The 19,072-nt window shown below is 38.2% G+C and overlaps 1 protein-coding gene across 3 annotated transcripts in view; it reads right to left on the reverse strand.

Annotated features, from left to right (window-relative positions):
• Positions 1-5,681: 5,681 nt before the first annotated feature.
• Positions 5,682-19,072, reverse strand: part of GK (glycerol kinase) — a 29,084-nt gene continuing 15,693 nt past the window's right edge. For 2 of the 3 annotated variants that reach the window (XM_017728399.1, XM_017728398.1), the window contains 7 exons: positions 18,788-18,884; positions 17,208-17,292; positions 13,784-13,904; positions 13,449-13,592; positions 12,782-12,859; positions 11,210-11,296; positions 5,682-8,109 (listed from right to left, as the gene is read on the reverse strand). In XM_017728399.1, the coding sequence (XP_017583888.1) occupies positions 8,102-8,109; positions 11,210-11,296; positions 12,782-12,859; positions 13,449-13,592; positions 13,784-13,904; positions 17,208-17,292; positions 18,788-18,884 (620 nt within the window). In that variant the 3' untranslated portion in view covers positions 5,682-8,101. The remainder of the gene's footprint in view (positions 8,110-11,209; positions 11,297-12,781; positions 12,860-13,448; positions 13,593-13,783; positions 13,905-17,207; positions 17,293-18,787; positions 18,885-19,072) is intronic. The other variant, XM_017728400.1, reaches the window with a different exon arrangement.

A 19,072-nucleotide genomic window follows, 5' to 3' on the forward strand; every position in this document is an offset into this window, starting at 1 on the left:
AGTCCCATGTCTTATGCTCTACAAAACCTCTATCTTCAAAATAAAAGAGAAACAAGAGATCCACGGATCTTATATACGCCCATTTTCTTCACTATGGAACATCAGTCATTTCAAAGTCTAGGCAGTGTCCAAAATGAAATACCCACTGAGAGAAAGAAATTATTAATTATACTTTAATGGGTATGGACTATTAAGTGTGTGTAACTGGTACTTCCTGACTTTTAGGAATTTTTAGGTGAAAATTCATAATATTAACAATCTTAAGGGAATATCTGTAAATAGGAATTACCACACCACTTAGTTTTTAAAATTTTATTATGAAAGACCTCACCATCTTTCCTCATAAGTGTTTAGTACCACACATTTAGTGCAAACTAGTTTGGCAGTGCTGATCTACAGTGTGTAAGTGAGCTGCCTGCATGCTGATGTTATCTTTGTTTCTGTTGTAAGGTAGTACAGCTGTGACTCATGTTTCTGCATAAATATTTAAATTATGATTTCAACATTTTCATTTTGACAATACCGTGCCAAATGCTGCTGTGACGGTTTCAACAGATTTTGAAAAGCAAGTGGGAATAACTGATTGGCTTTCTTTAATGAAGCTGTAATGAACTCTTCCAACAATTTCGGATATATCAAGGATATTCTGTAAAGCAGTGTCATCCTACAGTTATGCCCTTTAATGATCCTGTTGCCTGTTATATGGATCTACTATTGCGTTACACTGTGTTCTGAACTGCTACAGTTCAGGTATGGTTTTTTCTACCTTTTCTAAGTGCTTACCACACACACAAAATAATAAAACCTGTCTTGGGGTGACTTTATGATGTGTATCCCATATCGCTGCCCCATGCCCAGAAATTAATTCTTGTGCCTTTCTATGCCTTTAAACTGAGCCTGAGAGGGGAGAGAGAGACAAAACCGAGGGAACTTTCTAAGCAGTTTGCAGTTTGTTTTCATGTTTTCAAGGACACAGAGATAGAGACAGCTCTCTGTGTTCAGCTGCGGCAGCAGAGCGAGAGTGGGGAAGGCACCTTGCTTGCTTTCAGCCAGTTTTTCAGCTCCTTTTTTCTCCGGAGAGACACGGAGAGTTGAACTTTTGTTTTCCTGGGACTTCGTTTTTTTCTCTTTTCCTCTGCTGGACGGTTTCAACATCAGAATACATTGGGAGGAATTTCCACCGAGGCCTTGGCCCTGGCGGTGGGCTCACCACCCCATCCCAGGTCCAAGGAGGGGAGAGAGAGATCTACGGAAGGACTCTGAAATTTTCCCAGGTTTTCCCTCTACAGTGAGAGGTTTCATTATTTAGCATTAGTATCCTTTTCCTGTGTATTTGTTAAATAAATAGTTAAACCCTGTCTGCATATTCCAATATACAGCGTAGCTCATTTGCACATCAATTGTGACTCAGTATTTCACATCCTCATGAATAAGCAAATAACCTATTTCAAGATTAGCAAATAAAATCTTTCAGCACAATTACATTTCATTTAATTTAATCATTAATTATATTAATATGAACTGTGCTTAGCATTGCTTAACATTACTTAACATTTTGAAGTTTGAGAAACCCTGCCTTGTGTGCACTTGTTTGTTGGTGTGATATCTGCAGTCAAACGAAAAGCCTGGTAAGAGTCAAAGTAATGATGGCATGGTCCAAAATGTGTCGCTGGGTGTTGCAGCCCCTGACTTGAGCTGGAAGTTCAACAGTGAGCTGAAATCCAAAGCAAGACAAGGTGCTGTTTGTTTTCTTTAAGGTTTATGTGTTAGAGTCACAGGGTAGAGGCATCAGATTCCACTTGAAGTGGTCTGCACCTCTTAGAAGACTGGAGTCCACATAAGAATAGCTTGTGTTGGGGATACAAACTTATTTCCGGGTGGAGGGACTTAAAAATATGTGTCTTGAACTTTAGCTGAGAACAATATTATAGTTATCATCTTGTATTTTGCTTCACAGTGACATGATTCTTGCACATTCCAGATTCCCCCCTTTTCCTCTTTTTCCTTAAAAAATACCCCATAAACTTGGAGAATATCTGATGCCTCTAGTATTTGTACTGTGAGATCTCTAAAAGCATTTTATTTTGTTGAAGCAGTTTCTTCTGCTGAAGAGTCAGTTCTTCAGAATTGTACAACTGAAGAATCAATTGCCCTTGAGGGCAACAAGGTTGACAAGTTGCACTGGTACATTCATTTCCTGAAAATGCTGTCCACAGATGACTTGGAGTTAGATTCTAGTTATAAGCTGATAGAGATTGAAGCAGTTTACATAGTTTTTCAAGTAACCTTCCTTCTTATTGGGGCAGCACTCAGCTTCAGCATTTGTGGAAGAAAGTGATGTTAATACTGAAACATCATGCAGGAAAGGGCATTAATATTTGTGTTATGTATCCTCTCAACTGACTCCTGGTGTTGGAGTAGTAATAATGAAGGGATTTCTGTGCTCATAAAAGCTAAAGGCAAAGAGTTCATGAATCTGTATCTAACGATAAGCTCTGTGGCAATTTTTTAGCAATGGGTCCACCTGCAAGACAACTTATGCAAGAAGGAGGGATAGGACTGAAAGCTTAGAAAAAATAAGTGGCTGAAGTGATATATCCCAAATTCCTGAAGCTGTTTATGAAGTAGCAAAGGAAATGTGGGTGCTGTTGAGCATGCTGACTAACTCATCCTGTTGCCAAAACAAACAGAATACAACTGCAACTGGCTTTAGTGGTGGGAGGGAATATGCTTGTTCTAGACAGTGACAGCTGAGGGCCAGTGCCATCCTGTCTGTTTTCTAGTTGCACAAGACCTAGGACGTGTGTCAGGTGATCAGGAAGCCAGAGCTGCTGTATCCTCGGCTATCCGAGTGCCCCATCCCTGCAGAACTGAAAAGGAACAGTCCAGGAGATCCTTCCAGCTCAAGTGGATGTACTTTGAAGTCAGAGAAGGAACCCCCAGACCAGCAGCCCATAGATCTGAAGGAAAAAAACACTACAGAAAAACAAAATTAATTACTCCCAAACTGATGTCCTCAAAATTTTAAGGAACCCATACTTTCAGGTTTTTCTAACTGCAATTTAACTGTTATGCCTTTGGAAATGTGTTATCCCATGCTTGCCTTTTAGGCTCCTTTGAACCACCTGGTTCTGTGATTCCCTATGAAAAATAGGGTGTTAGATTAAAGTAATCATGAATCTGAAAAAGAGTCATTTTACTTAAACTCCCAGTGCAACTGCTTAAGAGAATGTCTCTCAGGATTAAACCAAGCAAGATAAGCAGCCCACACAGTTGGGCTGACTCTTCCAAAGCAAATACGTACACAGGGTAGCACAGTAATACTGCCAGCTGAAGAATGTTGAAATACAACAGTGAGTGACAGCTGGTTCATAAAAACTGAACTGGTTTTGTCCAAATAAACCAGCATGGACTTTCCCTCAGCCTTTGTTCTGAGCTTGCTCAAGCCTTCAGCCTGAGCTGGGGATGAGCGGTGACTGATCTAACCAGCCCCACAGATGGACCAAGGCAGAAGGGCACCTCTGTCTGGGCCAGCCCTCTGCTCAGAGCATGGTCAGTGAGATCAGGGCTGTGTCCCATCAGGTTTTGAGTATCTTGGAGGATGGAGATCCCATCTTTCTGAGCAACCTGCTCCCTTGTGTGACCACCCTCAGAGTAAAAGATTGTTTTCTTTTGTTTGAATTGAGATTTTTTGTGCTCATTTGTGCCCTTTGTCTCTTGTTCTGTCACTGGACACCACTGAGAAGGGTCTGGCCTTTAGTCCCTGTGTAAGGAATTTATATCTGAGCTATCTCCAAGTTGAATATGCCCAGGTATCTCAACTTCTGACACATGACAAATGCTCCAACACTTCATCCACCTTTGTGGCCTGTCTGGTGTGTCTGTGTCTCTCTCATCCTGGCAATCCCAGAGCAGGATGTAGCACTCCAGGAATCACAGAATCATGGAATGCTTTGGGCTGGAAGGGACCTTATGATGATGTAGTTCTAACCGCTCTGCCATGGGCGGGGACACCTTCCACTAGACCAGGTTGCTCAAAGCCCCATCCAACCTGACACTGAACATTTGCAGGGGTGGGGCATCCACAGATTCTGTGGGCAACAGGTGTGTCTGAGGAGGGCTGAGTGAAGGATCACCTCTCCTGTCCTGCTGTGGACACTCGGCATGACCCAGCCCAAGATGCTGTTTGCCTTCTTTGTTGCAATTGCTGCAAACAAGGGTTCAACTTGGTGCCCACCAGAACCCCCCTGGACCTGTCCTGCAGAGCTGCTTCCCAGCAGGTTGGTCCCTGGCCTGTCCCAGTGCAGGGGTTTGCCCCTCCCAGGGGTGGGACTTGGCACTTCCCCTTGCAGAGCTCCGTCAGGTCCCTGTCAGCCCATTTCTCCAGCCTGTTGAGATCCCTCAGGACAGCACTGGGACCTCTGGACAGACCATTCCAGCAATGCTCCTGTGCCACTTCCCAGCTTTAAAGGGCTGCAACTCATTTGCCCATCCTTATCTCCACAATTGATGAGTACTACTTCCATAAATTCCAGTAATTTTTAATATATATAGTAATTAGAAAAACATATATGTACATATAGCAATCATACTGGGCCCAGGCTCCAGCTCATAATGGGACAGCATTCCAATAGCTGATATAGATCTTGGGCTCTTTAGATGGAAAGATTAGAGCTTGGATGCTGACACAGATATTAAGAAGCTTGCTTATACTGCATAGAGTTCCAGTAACAAACATTGTATTAGCTTTCACTGAAAAAAATTATAAACTTTAGAAACTAATTAAATTAATAAAATTCTAATAATAATATTCCAGCTTGATGAGTCATGAAATTTGAGTACACTCTTGTGCAGGGCAGCTCAGGGCAAGGTTGCAATTTTGCTGTGTGAAGACACTGGAGTCTCATGAGCAGAGAGAGAAGCCTGATATTGAGTTATAAAGTGCTGCCTCAGGCTTGTGTGCTGATGTGAAATTTAAACGTATTTTTGTTTCCAGGGTGCATGTCTGTGTGTGTTTTGTTTCTGACTCTCACAACTGATTTCCATATAGGAGACTAACAATTTGTAAAGACTATGGATGAAGGCCATATCCTTCGATAATCATGGAGCACTGGATGTGTAGAAGGCAGCTGGAAGCCACAAGGAGACACAATCAGAATCCAGCAAGCACACTCCTTAAATGTTCCCATCAGATACACCCCATGCTCCTTTCTTAAAGTAACACAAACACCTTCTGCTCCCAGCTACCACCCCCAGCAATGTTTGCTATTTCATGAACTTCTCCCCCCAGCTCACAAAGGTTTTTGAACCTGTAGCAATCACCAGACTATGGTATAAAACCAAAACCTGTTCAGTGTATTGGCCCCACCCCACTTCTGCATCAAACCTGTACTATGACCGTGTTCCTTCCTGTCATTTTACTTGTATTTTCCTGCTTTTTCCTGAACATGGAGGGACTTGAGGAAATGTGATTTTTAATCCAGTCCTTGAGTCCTTGTATCACTGAAGCAGAATGCAGTACTGCATGTATTTCACCTGTACATCTGAGCAACTTAAAGCACATGTCTCAGAGAGGCTGCTCTAATGCTTTATTTGCATCAGTGTATACTCATGCCTCAGGTAAAAACATTAATGACAATGTGTCTGAAAGATGATGTGCAAGAATAAACCGACAACTTACATCAATTCATTTATGGTACTTTAATACCAAGTTAATGCATTTCTCAATTAGAATTTATAAACTGGTAATTCATAGAAAAAAAATAAATCACAGCTTCACAAAAAGCTAACTTGAACAGTTTGTCCCCTCCCCGCCAACAAGCAGTTTACAATATATTTCAACTATGTTGGTAGAAAGTTAACAGTGATGTGAAACTCTTAAAAAACATTTGCAACAGCAATTGAAAATAAAATAATGATTTTTACTCAGTGAAAAATTAATAGGAATTGTGTTTCCCACTAAAAGATAAGTCAGAAAAGCAGCAAAAAATCCCTCTCTTACTTGTTAGGTACGAGCTTTACCCCGCCACATTTATCATAGGCAAAGGCAGCACTTCAGCATTATTTGTTCCCAGGTTCAGCACTTCAGTGGTTTTGGCAAGACTCAAAAGTCATACTCAGAGGTCCAGAGTTTGAGGTGTGTGCTGCCCCTGCTCCCTGTGCTCCACAGGCTGGTCTACTCCTCTTCCTCAGGGTACAGTGGGATCAGAAACAGCTCAGAGTAAAGGTAAGGAGTATGAAAATTTTTCTATTGGATCATATTCTTTCTTCACTCTTCACCTCTCCAATACAAACTGGAAACACCAGAAATTTTGGCTGTCACACTTCACATGTGAGTATTTACAGGAGAGACAGGATTTGGATGATGCTGTTATATTTTCACCTGTGTACAAAATCCCTTCTCTCTGCTGAGGTTATACATGCAACCACAGAACAAAAAATGTTCCTTCTCTAAGTCACATTTTCAAAAGTCATTGCACTTGACAATAAAAAGGCAATTAATATGCATTTGATATTAAATATATTGTACAGACCTGAACTTCTGTGCAACTCATTGCTTTGGACATATATAACATCCTTTTAAAAACTAAGCCTCTAATCATAGCTTAACAAAGAAAATCTTTGTTAAAGACAAAAATCTTTAAGAACAAACACACAAAAAACCGCTCCCTTTAACTCCTAGTGCATTTAAATAAATCTTTGAAATTCTCTATGTTGTTCCCACATTTAACCTCACTGCCATTCCATAATGATCTAATGACATTATACAAGAACACCTTTTCCTTGACCTAACCAATAAGGCTGGCATTTCGGATGCTGTTGGTACAAACAGGAAAGCTGAAGTTAAGATTATTATCTCACTCCTTTCACGTAGAAAACGAAAGGTTTCAATCAAGGTGGATGTAACTCAGTTGTCACCACTGTCTGTAAATTCCAGCGGTCCATTTCAGGTGCCAAGTACTTACTCTACTGAGCCAGGGTTTTGGATTGTCCCAGCATATTTTGCAACAACTTGCAGTTAAACCTACGGACATGGAAACTGAAAGGGAGATTTTGGTCCCTGAGATATACTAAATGAAACCAAGACTAAAGTACTGATATTTAGTATGGAGTGGACCCTTTTTAATGAAAACTAAGTTATCTTCAACTTTCTAAAGTTTAACAAATAGTCACTTAAGCAAGATGACAGACTATATGCAGTATTGGTCAAGAAAAGTGCACTGTACAGAGTAGTTTGAAGAGTTACCAGTTACTGAGGACCAAGCAGCTGTCCTGTCAATAGCATGCTGTGTCAAACTTGTCTTTCCAAGCTAGCACAAAACCACAAGATGAAACATGGCCTTAACCAAAACTCTATCTTCTCTCATCTCTTTAAAGGTACAACTACAGGACTTGGTGTCATAAATACTTATGATGGGCCAAGTGACTACATGTGCCAGAGCCAAACCCAACTTTTTAACCTTGCAACTGAACATTTCAGCAATACTCTGTGGACAATAGCAGCAAACTCCTCATTGCCAAACCAGTGGCAATGTGTGCGACTGGTAATCCCTCTTGGGCTAGTGTTTAAAAGGTTTGTACCATGGAAGGTGTTACAGACCAGTGGCAACTACAATAAAACATCTTTGGCAACCATTGACATATGAAAAGTAATTCACAGCAGCTGGAAGAATCGTAAGATGTTTATAAAGTTCCATAGTGCATCATGAACTTTCTGAAGTGTGTTGCATGAAGTACCAAACTCCTGAAAAGGACAGCTAAACATCTGCCATCATTACCTCAGAGATTGCAGGTTTTTTAATACCACTTTCTCAGACAAAGCTGGGCCTTGTGAAATTTTAGAGGATGATGTGAGATAGTTCACACAAAGGCTTCCAGTGCATTTGGAGTTGATTTGGGCAAGGGAACAGCATAATGAAGGGCTGAAGACTGAATTTTCAGTGCACCACCCGGAAATTACTCAGGGAGTAGTGACAGATGGATTCATGAATAGATTGAACCACAAAAGTAGCATAATCACGTTGGTGGTGGAATCTCTTCAGACAACAAAACAAACTGAAACAAAAAAATCAGCTGCATCCAGTGAGTCCACTAAGTAGCCTCATTTACCTTAAAGAAGAAAATGTGTGCATTAGGAACACAAAGCTTATTCTAAAACATTAGTAACACTCTATAACACAGCTGAGATATAAGAGGAATTCAGTAAAACCAACTTTTGTTTTTAACTACTGCAGTTATAAATTTGGTATGTCATGACACCAGATAAGCCAGCTCTTAAGTGCGTGGGATGTGCACACAGTAGGAGAGCAGAGATGACACTATTAAGATGGGTAAATTTTTAACAAGTAGAAGAATTGAAAGAAGATAATCTAAGCTTATTTTCTTCTAAATATGAGCTCAGCTTTCAGAACTTTGGAAAATATTATTGCAAGTATCTTGCAGAACTGCACAGTGATCCCTATATATAAATTAGGATGCAATTTGGCAGTAACTATCACAACACAAGAAACTAAAAAGGAAAAACAGAATCTTAAAAAAGCCCCCACAGGGTATTTAAGCAGACAGAATATAGTTTTGCTATCAGCACTGATGTCTCCTTCTGTGGGAATCAAGTCAAAGAACTTTATATCCCAGATGTCACATCAGACCCCATATATAGCCAATCCCCACTATACCTCCCTTGAAAGATGCCAATTTATGCCCACAAAGTAATTTATTTAAATTTGAGTCTAATAAAATATATGATCATTTTCAGTTAACTCCTAACCACCCCCTGAAAAAAAAAAAAAAAGGTACAGCTATGGAATATATTGAAATCTTTCAGATATCCACTTCTAAAATGAGTGTGGAAAACATAAAAAATCTCAGCATGAGGACTGCAGTTATTATACACAGCTTGCTTCATTAGTGAAATAATACCATTCATTTCTCTCCAGGAAAGAAGAATGAAGACCATAAAATAAGGTACAAGTAATTGACCTGATTTTGATGAAATTATGAAATGCTATAATTAAATAGAGTATTGTTCAGTCATCAGGTGCCACATGAAAAGGCAGCTTAGCAGTTCTGTAAATGGGGTTTTGCTACGTTAGTGTTCTCTATTCGGGCACAGCAGATTTTTCCTTCACATTTCAGTAGCTGTAAAATCATGGTCCTGCCCTAGAGACGTGTTCAACATCAGCACTGTTGCTATGCGAGACTTACTGCTGTTTCAGCATGTGAAGGATGAATTCAATCCTCCCTAAATTCAATCCTCCAACCTACTACTCTGATGACTGCATTGGAGTTACAGTGTTTCACTAAAAGATAAAATGTAACAAAGTAATTAAATGGAGTTTCTGTACTGAATTAAAAGGAAAGTCTGGTCAGCAAGTTCTGGCTTTTAAATGCAAAAGGATATTTCCCAGAGCAAGTGTTTCAGGGGAAGCAGCCCTGCTCCACTTGACAATGCAAATTCTGTATTTCATGTTCTACACTAATGCACAGCTGGGCAAAACTGCAGCCTGTATGTACCATCACTGTTGCTGTTCCTTTTGAGACTTCATCATTTTTAAAACAAAGAACAGGAAATTTCTTACAACTTCTCCTGTCCCCAAGCTTACCATGTAAATAATAATGCAATATATTCACATATAAAGTAATTATATTGGTATGTATAACTATATACACATAGTATATCGATAGCTAGTGTTATCTGAAAACAAGGTCAAAAATGGGGTCTAAAGGCCACAGTGAGTTGAGATGAATATGTTTCCCACTTGTGAGTCAGCAAGGCACTGACAAGCTTAAGGTAGGGAGAAAAAGAAATCTTTTCTTATGAGTTCCAGCAGTGCAAGTTTAATATGCAAGTTACTGATTAGTTGTTTTTAAAAAGGAATTCCCAGAATTAAAGTTGCTTATCTGCTAATTTATCATTGATTTTCCATATTATTTTAGGTACCCTCTATGTGGTGAAGAACCTGACCTGGAATTTATATTCATGTTACTTTGTTCAGCATGTTAAAAATTTACCCACTTATTCACAGCTGGTTTTATTTTATTCTTCATAACATAGATCTTTCTCACTCACAGATACATTCCAGAGTTAGTAAATGACTGTCAATCCATTTGTTCAGTTTGATTTTGGCTAGCACTTGTTTAGTTTGATTTTAGTTCTCCTACAAGCTGTAACCGTCTCTTCCATGCAAGGAAAATTACAATTGAATAGTTAATTCAGGCTGAATGAGTAGAAATAAAATACAAACACATCATCACAGGAGCATGCTAGAGTCCTCAACTGTCTAATTAACACCCTCTGCCTATCCCTCCAAAACCAAAACAAAAAAAGAAAACTAAACAACCCCCAAACAGCTTACTAAGCAGCAACAATGCCTATACTGTAAAATACTTCATTTGGAATGAAATTCTGAAACAAAAAGGAATAAATGACACCATCAAATAAACATCCTTTTCTTACTGTAAGAATATCTTAATGAAATGTCTTACTTCTGGCATAAGTAACTAACACTGTCTTCTATATTAAGAATTTTCTTTTAAAATAAATTGTATATTAACAGGTGGAAGATGCATCTTCATTGCATATGCACACAATCCCTTCCCAGTTTTGCAGCTAAGCCTTTTAGGGTCTCTTCTTTTTAGACTAATTTAATTCACTTCTCCATCAAGAGAAAAATACAAGAAGAATGTTTTATAGATTTAGTAGATGAAGATTTCTAACAATACAATAGTTTCAAGGGGTCTAGAAAAATCAAACAGGTGCATGAAGCCTTTCAGGGACAGAAGAAAAAGTTTTCACTTAATTTAAATGAGATCCTCAAAATAATTAAAAACTGTGTAGGAAGAAACACAGGATAAAGAATGGAACCTTACTCTAACTGCAATGCACACTGTGAAGCAGGCAACACATAACTCTGCTAGGCTGCTCCAACCCAAACCCCTTTTATAAACTGTGTACAGTCTGCACAGAGAGACAAAGGGAGGGGAGAGTCCAAGGTTTCATGTACATCCAACAACTGCAAATTAAATGGCACGTGAGAATGGAGACAACATTCCCTTGGTTCTCTTAGGTAGATTATGCCTGAATGTTTGTGTGCATGAACAACAAAAAGCATCAGTCATTTTTGCTCCAAACAGATAGAATACAAAACCCCCCAAAACTTAAAATAGTGCAGATAGTTTTTAAAGTGATCTAGTTCAAATAATAACTAACCTGAGATGTACTTTGCTCCAATTAACATTACCATGCTACTCATAATAAAAATACCCAAAGGCAGACTAGAGAAGATACTAGTGTCACCTGATGGCATCCAGGGGACGGTGTTTCCAGTCAAGCAAATCAAAAGAGAAATATATATAAATTGCAATATAGGTGTTAAATACACAAAAAGTAACAAATGTAGTGACATTTGCAGAAGAACTAAAAAAATATTATGCATGAACCCCATAATAATTCAAAACAGGTTCTCCCTGTAAGAGTTCAAATCCAAATTCCCCTGTCAGCACTATCTAGGTTAAGCCCATTTCTAGTATTCTCCAATCCTACCCCTAAAGTATCAAAGAACTAAGGAAAAGAACAGGTGTTCTTTATTCTGAACCAGGTTTTCTGGTTTCCCCCCAGGTGTTAGTCCAGATAATCACTGAAGTAAGTTTTGATAAACATATGTCTTCACATTAATTGAAGAAAAAACCCCTAGTTTTATTTTCTGCAAGGCAGATTTTCCTTCAAAAGGAAATAAAGATATCTAAGTAAGATAAGCATCAGGTTAGATATAAGGGTACTAAATCATAAAGGTCAATACTGAAGTGAATCATATTGCTCATGTTAAGTCACCTCTTCCCCTTCCCAATAGCCTTGGCAGAATTGTTTGTAAACCACAGTGTTAAATAAAATACTTAAACCAACATATAGGATGGCAAAAGGAAAATTTTAGCTTTCAAGAACAAAGTGACCACATGCAGCTTGAGGGCTCCAACTGTGGATTTTGGATTGGGGGGGGAGTTTACATTTTGAGGATTCTTTACTTAATACTTTTCATTCTAATAGCTTTTCCAGTAAAAGGGAAATTAAATGAAGATAAAGCCTATAAATGATGTGTTACAGGATTGCTCAGGACTGAAAACTTATCCCAAAATAGTACTAAAATAAAAATTCAAATTATAGATCACAGAAGACTGCAGGTTTAATTTAATTAAAACATGGCAAATGAGAAAGCCCTCTACTTCAGAGGAAAGATCTTGTTCAGTCCCTCAAAAGTGTTTTCATATTTTCTCTATGTGAACAATAGGTCTGTGTAACTCTTGACTTCATTGATAACTTCCTGCTCTTACCCCCTACGGGTCAAATAGATTTTGATGTGGATATCAATCCCTCCTTCCTACATAGCAAATAACGAAGGCAAGATACAGCAAGAAAAATCACAGGATGAAACTTTTCTCCTTTGTAGTGTGAGGTTATGGTATAAGAAATTTTACAAAATCCCTGTGCTCTTTGAATTGTGCTGTATCTAGTCTTGTAGGTGAGATTATTTTTCTTTTGTAAACCAGTACCATTCTGCAAAACCTGCAGCTGTTCTGTAAGATATTGCTTGTGCCCTCCTTTCAGGAGGAAGACCCAGCTTTCTATTTTCCTGCTCTGTTTCCACAGTGGATTTAAGTAATGATCTTTAAATCACTATAATAGTCCAGGGATGGTATGAACAGAAAAGGTCAACAAAAGCAAGATGAGCCACCTAGGCTAACTGGCTAATTAATAATACTTGACCTGCATTAATTTTTGGTTTACCATTTGGACTGTCAGATGTTTCCCATCCCATAGATTTCATCACAGCTTTCTTCCATCTGGCATAGCGATATTCACTTTCTGAAATTAAGAAATCAGCAAACATCTCAATGCATAGGAATACAACTACAAGTATTTAAGAACCAGACATGGCAATATGAGTTTTTTACTCTTTTGCACAGTATCATTTGTTTGCACAGAGAAATTAATATAAAATCCTTTCTTGAATACAAAAAAACTCCACCCCAAACCCGGCAGTTATTCATAGTAACAAGAAATAAAAGACATTTTCTTCATGTTCACCAATAAGAAGATTTACAAGCAGAACAAAATGAAGCAATTGATATTTATGTAGAAACCCTTCAAATTCTGTCTTGAAGTAGGGATTTTAGACGTAATTATAATCAAAATGGTAAGACAAAATTATGCACCAAAAATTAAGAAACAACTGAAAAGACAAAAAAGCATTTATCTTGCACAGAGATTAATTATGTCAAGTACATACTTTCTATCTCTACAAGCACTTAAAAATTGATGAGAAAGATAGCTAGCTAAAAAGCAATAATTAATGTAGGCTTTTTAAAGCCAAAAGAAGAGTATCCAAAACCAGTCCTTTCAATATCTGTGAAAAAAATAAGTTTGCAAGTCAGAAAACATGAAAAGGTTTTACCCTCTGGGTTGATCTGTGGTTCAAATCGTTCACATGTCACTGCTGTCAAATCTCCAGGATTCAGACTCCAAACTCCAACTCCTTCTGCAGCTCCTGCTGCCATAGCAGCTCCTAAAGCTGTTGTTTCAGGCATTGATGGTTTTACTGAAGCAAACCACAGAGAAGACCATAATGATTTTTAATGGAAGTCACCTTGATGACGTCAGAACTAAAGATTTACATATCTATCAAGATACAACAACAAAGCAAGCCATCCAATTTGCTCTCAACAGCCATTACAAACCAATGTTGTTTTCAGCATTAAAAAGAAAACAGGAGCTGTAAATTCATCTTACCTACTGGAATACAGAGGATGTCTGATTGGAGTTGCATGAGGATTTTGTTATTGGTCATTCCTCCATCTACTTGTAACTGACTTAGTGGAATCCCACAGTCCTTGTTCATGGCATCTAGAATCTAAAATATGAGTAACAGATGTTACAATTTAATTGCACAGAAGTGCTCTGATACCCTCCATGATACCCTCTGAGTGTAAAACACTGACAGTTCACCATTTGCTGAAGAGGGTTAAGTAGATCATTCCTCTCCCCTATAAAAAGCAAAACAGACATAATGACAACACAGTTTTGTTTAATATACAGCACATGCATTCTGTTCATTACAGAAATCCTAGTGTAGAGATCTTTCTCCTCAGGTGCTCTAGATGTAGCCTATGTGCTGCTTTTGTGGCCTAAGAAGAATTTTAAGAAAAGCTGATGTGAAAATTTATCAGAGCTAACAAGGGAAACAGCAGTAATAAATGGAGTCCTTCAGCTGATCACCCTTTGTCTAAATACTTTCTCTAATTTGATGGATTAAAGAATTGAAGAATTAAAACATTTGAACTGGCAATCTGGAAGACACTTCAGTAAGAACTGAGGAATATTCAAACGTTTTGAAAGAGCGACCTCTTCAAATATTTTCAGTTAGTTGTTGAAAACTGAGAATTTTATATCAAACAATATAGACAGCAAAAATAAGCTGTTAGTATAATTTTTTGTAAAATTACGTTACCTTTTGGGCACAGTCTGTAGCTGAAAAGTGTTGAAGTGTTTGCAAGGGATAATTAACTAAGATGGAGTATTTAATTCACTGATACCTCTCAATATGCTTTTTAGAGGATTTCCTAAAAACATCAGACCTGCCGCAAACCTTAGTTACTGGTAACACCATGGCATTACCCTACAAGCACCACTAAATACAGAATAGTGCTTTTTGTAGGGTTTTGTAAAAGCAATCAGTTAAATATCTCATTTACATTTTGTAAGGTTAGTGCATAATTTTTGTTGACAAGTTAGGCATTAACAAGTGCAGAATGATTTTCTCTCTGTAATTTTTCAGTGTATTTAAATAAAAAAAGAGGTGTGCTTTTCTCAGCTTTAAATGACAAAACAACACAGACCACAAAAAAAGACCAAAACTACAACACATTCTGCCCTGTTCCGTAGCTACAAAGTACCCAGTAATACAATCCTTACCAGGAAAAGTCAACATGCTATTTAAAAATGAACAAAAAATTGTAGGCTTGCAAGACAGTGAAAACTACATGGAGATGAACTGTCCAGTAAATTTTCTCCCCATTTCCACAAATTAAGCCAGCAAGGTCCGTAACCAGAAAAATCTTTAAAGGGGTGAAAGGAACTGCCCAGGATAAATAAAGGTTAAAAATCACAAGGTAAGGAGAGTAAGGCCAGTTTTCATGGTGGCAGCTTCTGCCCATGGCCCTGCACTGTTCAATGCACAAGAAATAAATTAGAAAACAGGATTCACAGCACAGCAGCAAAGTTTGCTGGCAATACTATACTAGTACTTATTTCCTTCACACATACCATTTTCCATTTGTCTAAGGCAATATTATCTGCCTTTTTTTACCGTTCAGAACTTCAGCACCATTGGAGGCTCTGGGTTTGTTTAACACTGTGTAAGGGCATGTGTAAGAGCACGCACTGTGTAAGAGCACGCACTCAGCAGAGATTAAAAAAATGAAAAGAATGCTAGAAGCCAGGAAGGGATGAAGGAACAAAACAAATCATGATCATGCTGCTGCTATCTATTGTACGGAGGTTGGATGAAGAGCAAGGATCCAAGTATGCAAATTTTGCCTAATGACAGCATTGTACAGATCTTAGAACTGAAAAATTGCTTATTTTTCCAAAATGCCTTCTGGAAGAAAAAATGTAACAAGTGTCATCTGCATAAGGAAGAAGCTTTTGGATAACAATGTACTCAGGAGCACTGAATGTCATGATAAAACAGGCAAGAATTCCAATGAATGTGACATGGACAGGTTTTCCTGAAGAATTCCATTTTCACTGGAATTAAAAGAACTTTATTTTTGACAAGGCAGAACTAATGACGTATCTTTAGAAAGCATACATATATTTTACCTGTGTTGCTATGACTTAATCTGTTCATTTAAGAGTGTCCAGTGCCTGATCAGGCACTCCTGTCATTGTGGTAAAAGCACACTGAGTAAAGTATGGGGAAGTGTTAGATGTGTTCAAACAGTGAACTTCACCCTCACTCACTCTGACAGCTTTATTCCCCTCTCTCCTACTCCCAGCCACATGCCCAGCCTTGCATTCTGACATTTGCTGCATGCCTCTGTGAGGCAGCTGAGGTCATTAATCCAGCAGAAAAATAGCCCAGAAAAAAGGGATAATTTTCTGCTGAAAAGTTCACTGAGCTGTCACATGAGAGGGAATGGATGGGAGGATGGACAAGGAAAGAGGAGTAGACAACAAATCAGTTCACTTGCCTGTAACTTTACCCTTACTTCTAGTACAAGAATTAGAGAATTAGAATGCTACTTCCAATTTCCTTCACAACCTTCTGAGGACTCAGAGGCTGTCAGCACAGCTTCAAAAGCAAAAGCCTGGGTGAAATTTCTGTCAGTCTTTTTCCATGAGTACTTTATTCTCTGTCACTAAAGAAACAGCACACTGGTCTCCTCATCTTACATGGTTTGAGCTGGGTGTTATTTTAAAAATCAGTATGTTTAAATAACAGCAGTTTAATTCATGCAATCAAATTAAGGTTTGATGGTTATCCTGCAGGGTCTAAGGATTTAATTTCCTCCTGTATTTGCACAGAACCCATGGACTGCAAACACAGGGAGGAGTAGATGGTGATATAAAGATTCAATGCTCATACTGATATCAATCCCTTTGATTTGGTTGGGGGATTCATTTCCTCTGTGAGAATTTCGGTTGGCTGTTGCAGAATGCCAGCTGAGGCAGTGAAGGATGGAACAGGCAGGAAGTGAATCCAGATTTCCCTTGGTATGTTTGCTGCTGTCTTACTTTAACTAGTTTTTGTTCTTGTGTACCAAAAGCAACATAAGTCATCTCTGTCACAGCAGAGAGTATAAAGTGTAGTCTCCTACACTAATGATACTCTGTAGTTATGTCACTGCCCTGTCATTTAAATGATTCTATGTTCAGCCCCTCAAAACATTCACAAAATATGTTCACCTTATTTTACGTGCTGATAAAAAGCAGCATTACCACTCCAAAAAAATGTACCACTCAATTTTAGCTAAGTCCACAGGAGCAATTTTTCAACATTAGCAACAAGTAAAGACAAGAACAGCATCCAAGTACAATATAAAGCATATGATTAATCTTCATTAAATCTTTTAGATCTCCTCTTTTCCTGGAGAGCTGCAGTTCCCGTTATCACACTAATTTACAATGAATTTAGGACCCAATTTGCCTTTACCTCTCGTGTTTGAAAGCAGACTGCTTCTAGTGCAGCGAACGCGATATGGCTTTTATTTGTAAACTGAGTAAGGCCACAGATGATACTGTTGAAGAGAGAAAAAAACCCAATTAGGACACTCTTCTTTATCAGACATGAACCTATACTTCACACCTAGGTCTTATAATTCAAATCTCATCCAATTCCATTGTATGAAGATTACTTTTTAATATTAAAAAGCTTGTTTTTCTTTAATCTAAACAGTCTCATTTTCCTGACAAGGTGCTTTCAGGGTCCAATCAATACAGTTACCATAAATTATGTTTTTTCCCAATCTGCATGCAGATGGACGTAGATTCATCCATACACACATACAAACACCCCCATAAATTCTAGTCTGTCTTCAAGAAAAAAAAGATATGATTAAGGTTGATTTATCTTTAAAAAAATAATATACATTATCACTAAAATCTTAATAAATTCTCTAATGCTTTCAGTTCTTAAGGAAAAGCCCATATACATTGGTGCTGTGCTCTAAATGTTTGAAATTGTTTTCAGATCTAGTCTGATGATTAGTTGCTTCTGAACCTTCAAAGAGATTTTTGGATATGAGAAGTATGCTACATCTAACCATGAGTAAGCTGAATTCTGCCAATGTACTCTGAAGTGCAGAGCAAATAACCATCCTTTATTCTATTTCAACATCTGAGGAGCAGCATGGTACTACACAGAAATACTGCTGCATACATGCAAGTTCAAAGATATTAAAGGATATTTTTCATTGTTACCACTCCAAAGATCAGTTTTTAACCATTAAAAAGTTAACCACTCTGATACGAAAAGCTGTAAAAGCATCAAACTCTGAGATTTTTCTTTTTCCTTACATACAAGAAGCATCTGAATTCTAAAGATGCAACTACTTGAAACTTTGGGAACAAGATATCCTTTAAGACTTCTTTTTCCACTCTAGGAAAGTTATTCTATGTTTATATTTGTTATGCTTCCATGACTGGCATGTTGTGATTCCAACAACAGTAGCAAGCTCACAAGAGCAGAAAAGACAAATGAAAACATAGTTTGAAGTATTACCAGGTGGCTGAGTCTGAACTACCAGAAAAGGGACTGGAAAAAAGGAGTAGAAAAGAATTTTCAATAGACTGGAAAGAAAACTGTATATAAGGGGAAGGAGGCAAAGTGGGAAGGAGTTAAGTACTGAAACCGAACTCAAAACCACTAATCAGCACTAAATTCTTCCTCTAGTACTTTTGTTGCCTGACACAGTTCACAGGACTACAAACCTCTTCTTTTACTTGAGTGAGATGAAAATCCTTTCAAAACCAAAAATTGTTTTCCCTGCCCTAATCCCCCACACTGTTTTTTGGGGGTTTTTTTTGAGGAGTGGGACAAGGAGGGGAGATGAGGATGAGTAGCTGGGGTAGCTTTCCTCCCAGTAGCAGTTGCCGTTTTGAACAGTTTAAATTCAAAACAGAAACAGTAGCCCATGAAGATACTACAAAGGACCATTTCACATACCTGGAAGGAATGGTATTTGTAAAATGATTAAATCCCCCTGCAAAAGCAGCGTTCAGTCAGATCCTTACCCCCTTGCACTGGGTTCCCAGTATGGTGCATACAGTCCTGAAAACGCTGGTACAAAGTAGCAGCCGTAAGAAGTTCCCACATCTGCAGCCAGTTTTTCTAATGCACACACAAAGCACTTACTTAGCTTTTCACAACTGTACCAACACTTAATTACAACACTTAATTATTATTTAAATGAGAAAAATATTCAGGATATCTTAGGTAGCTACAAATATAATCCAGACATGTATACAACTAGAAAATACAACCAATGCTGGCACTCTGTTCCTTGTTAACCAGTTTTC

This window comes from Corvus brachyrhynchos, unplaced genomic scaffold, assembly GCF_000691975.1.
Source record: "Corvus brachyrhynchos isolate BGI_N302 unplaced genomic scaffold, ASM69197v1 scaffold11, whole genome shotgun sequence".
In the NCBI taxonomy this organism is placed as follows: domain Eukaryota; kingdom Metazoa; phylum Chordata; class Aves; order Passeriformes; family Corvidae; genus Corvus; species Corvus brachyrhynchos.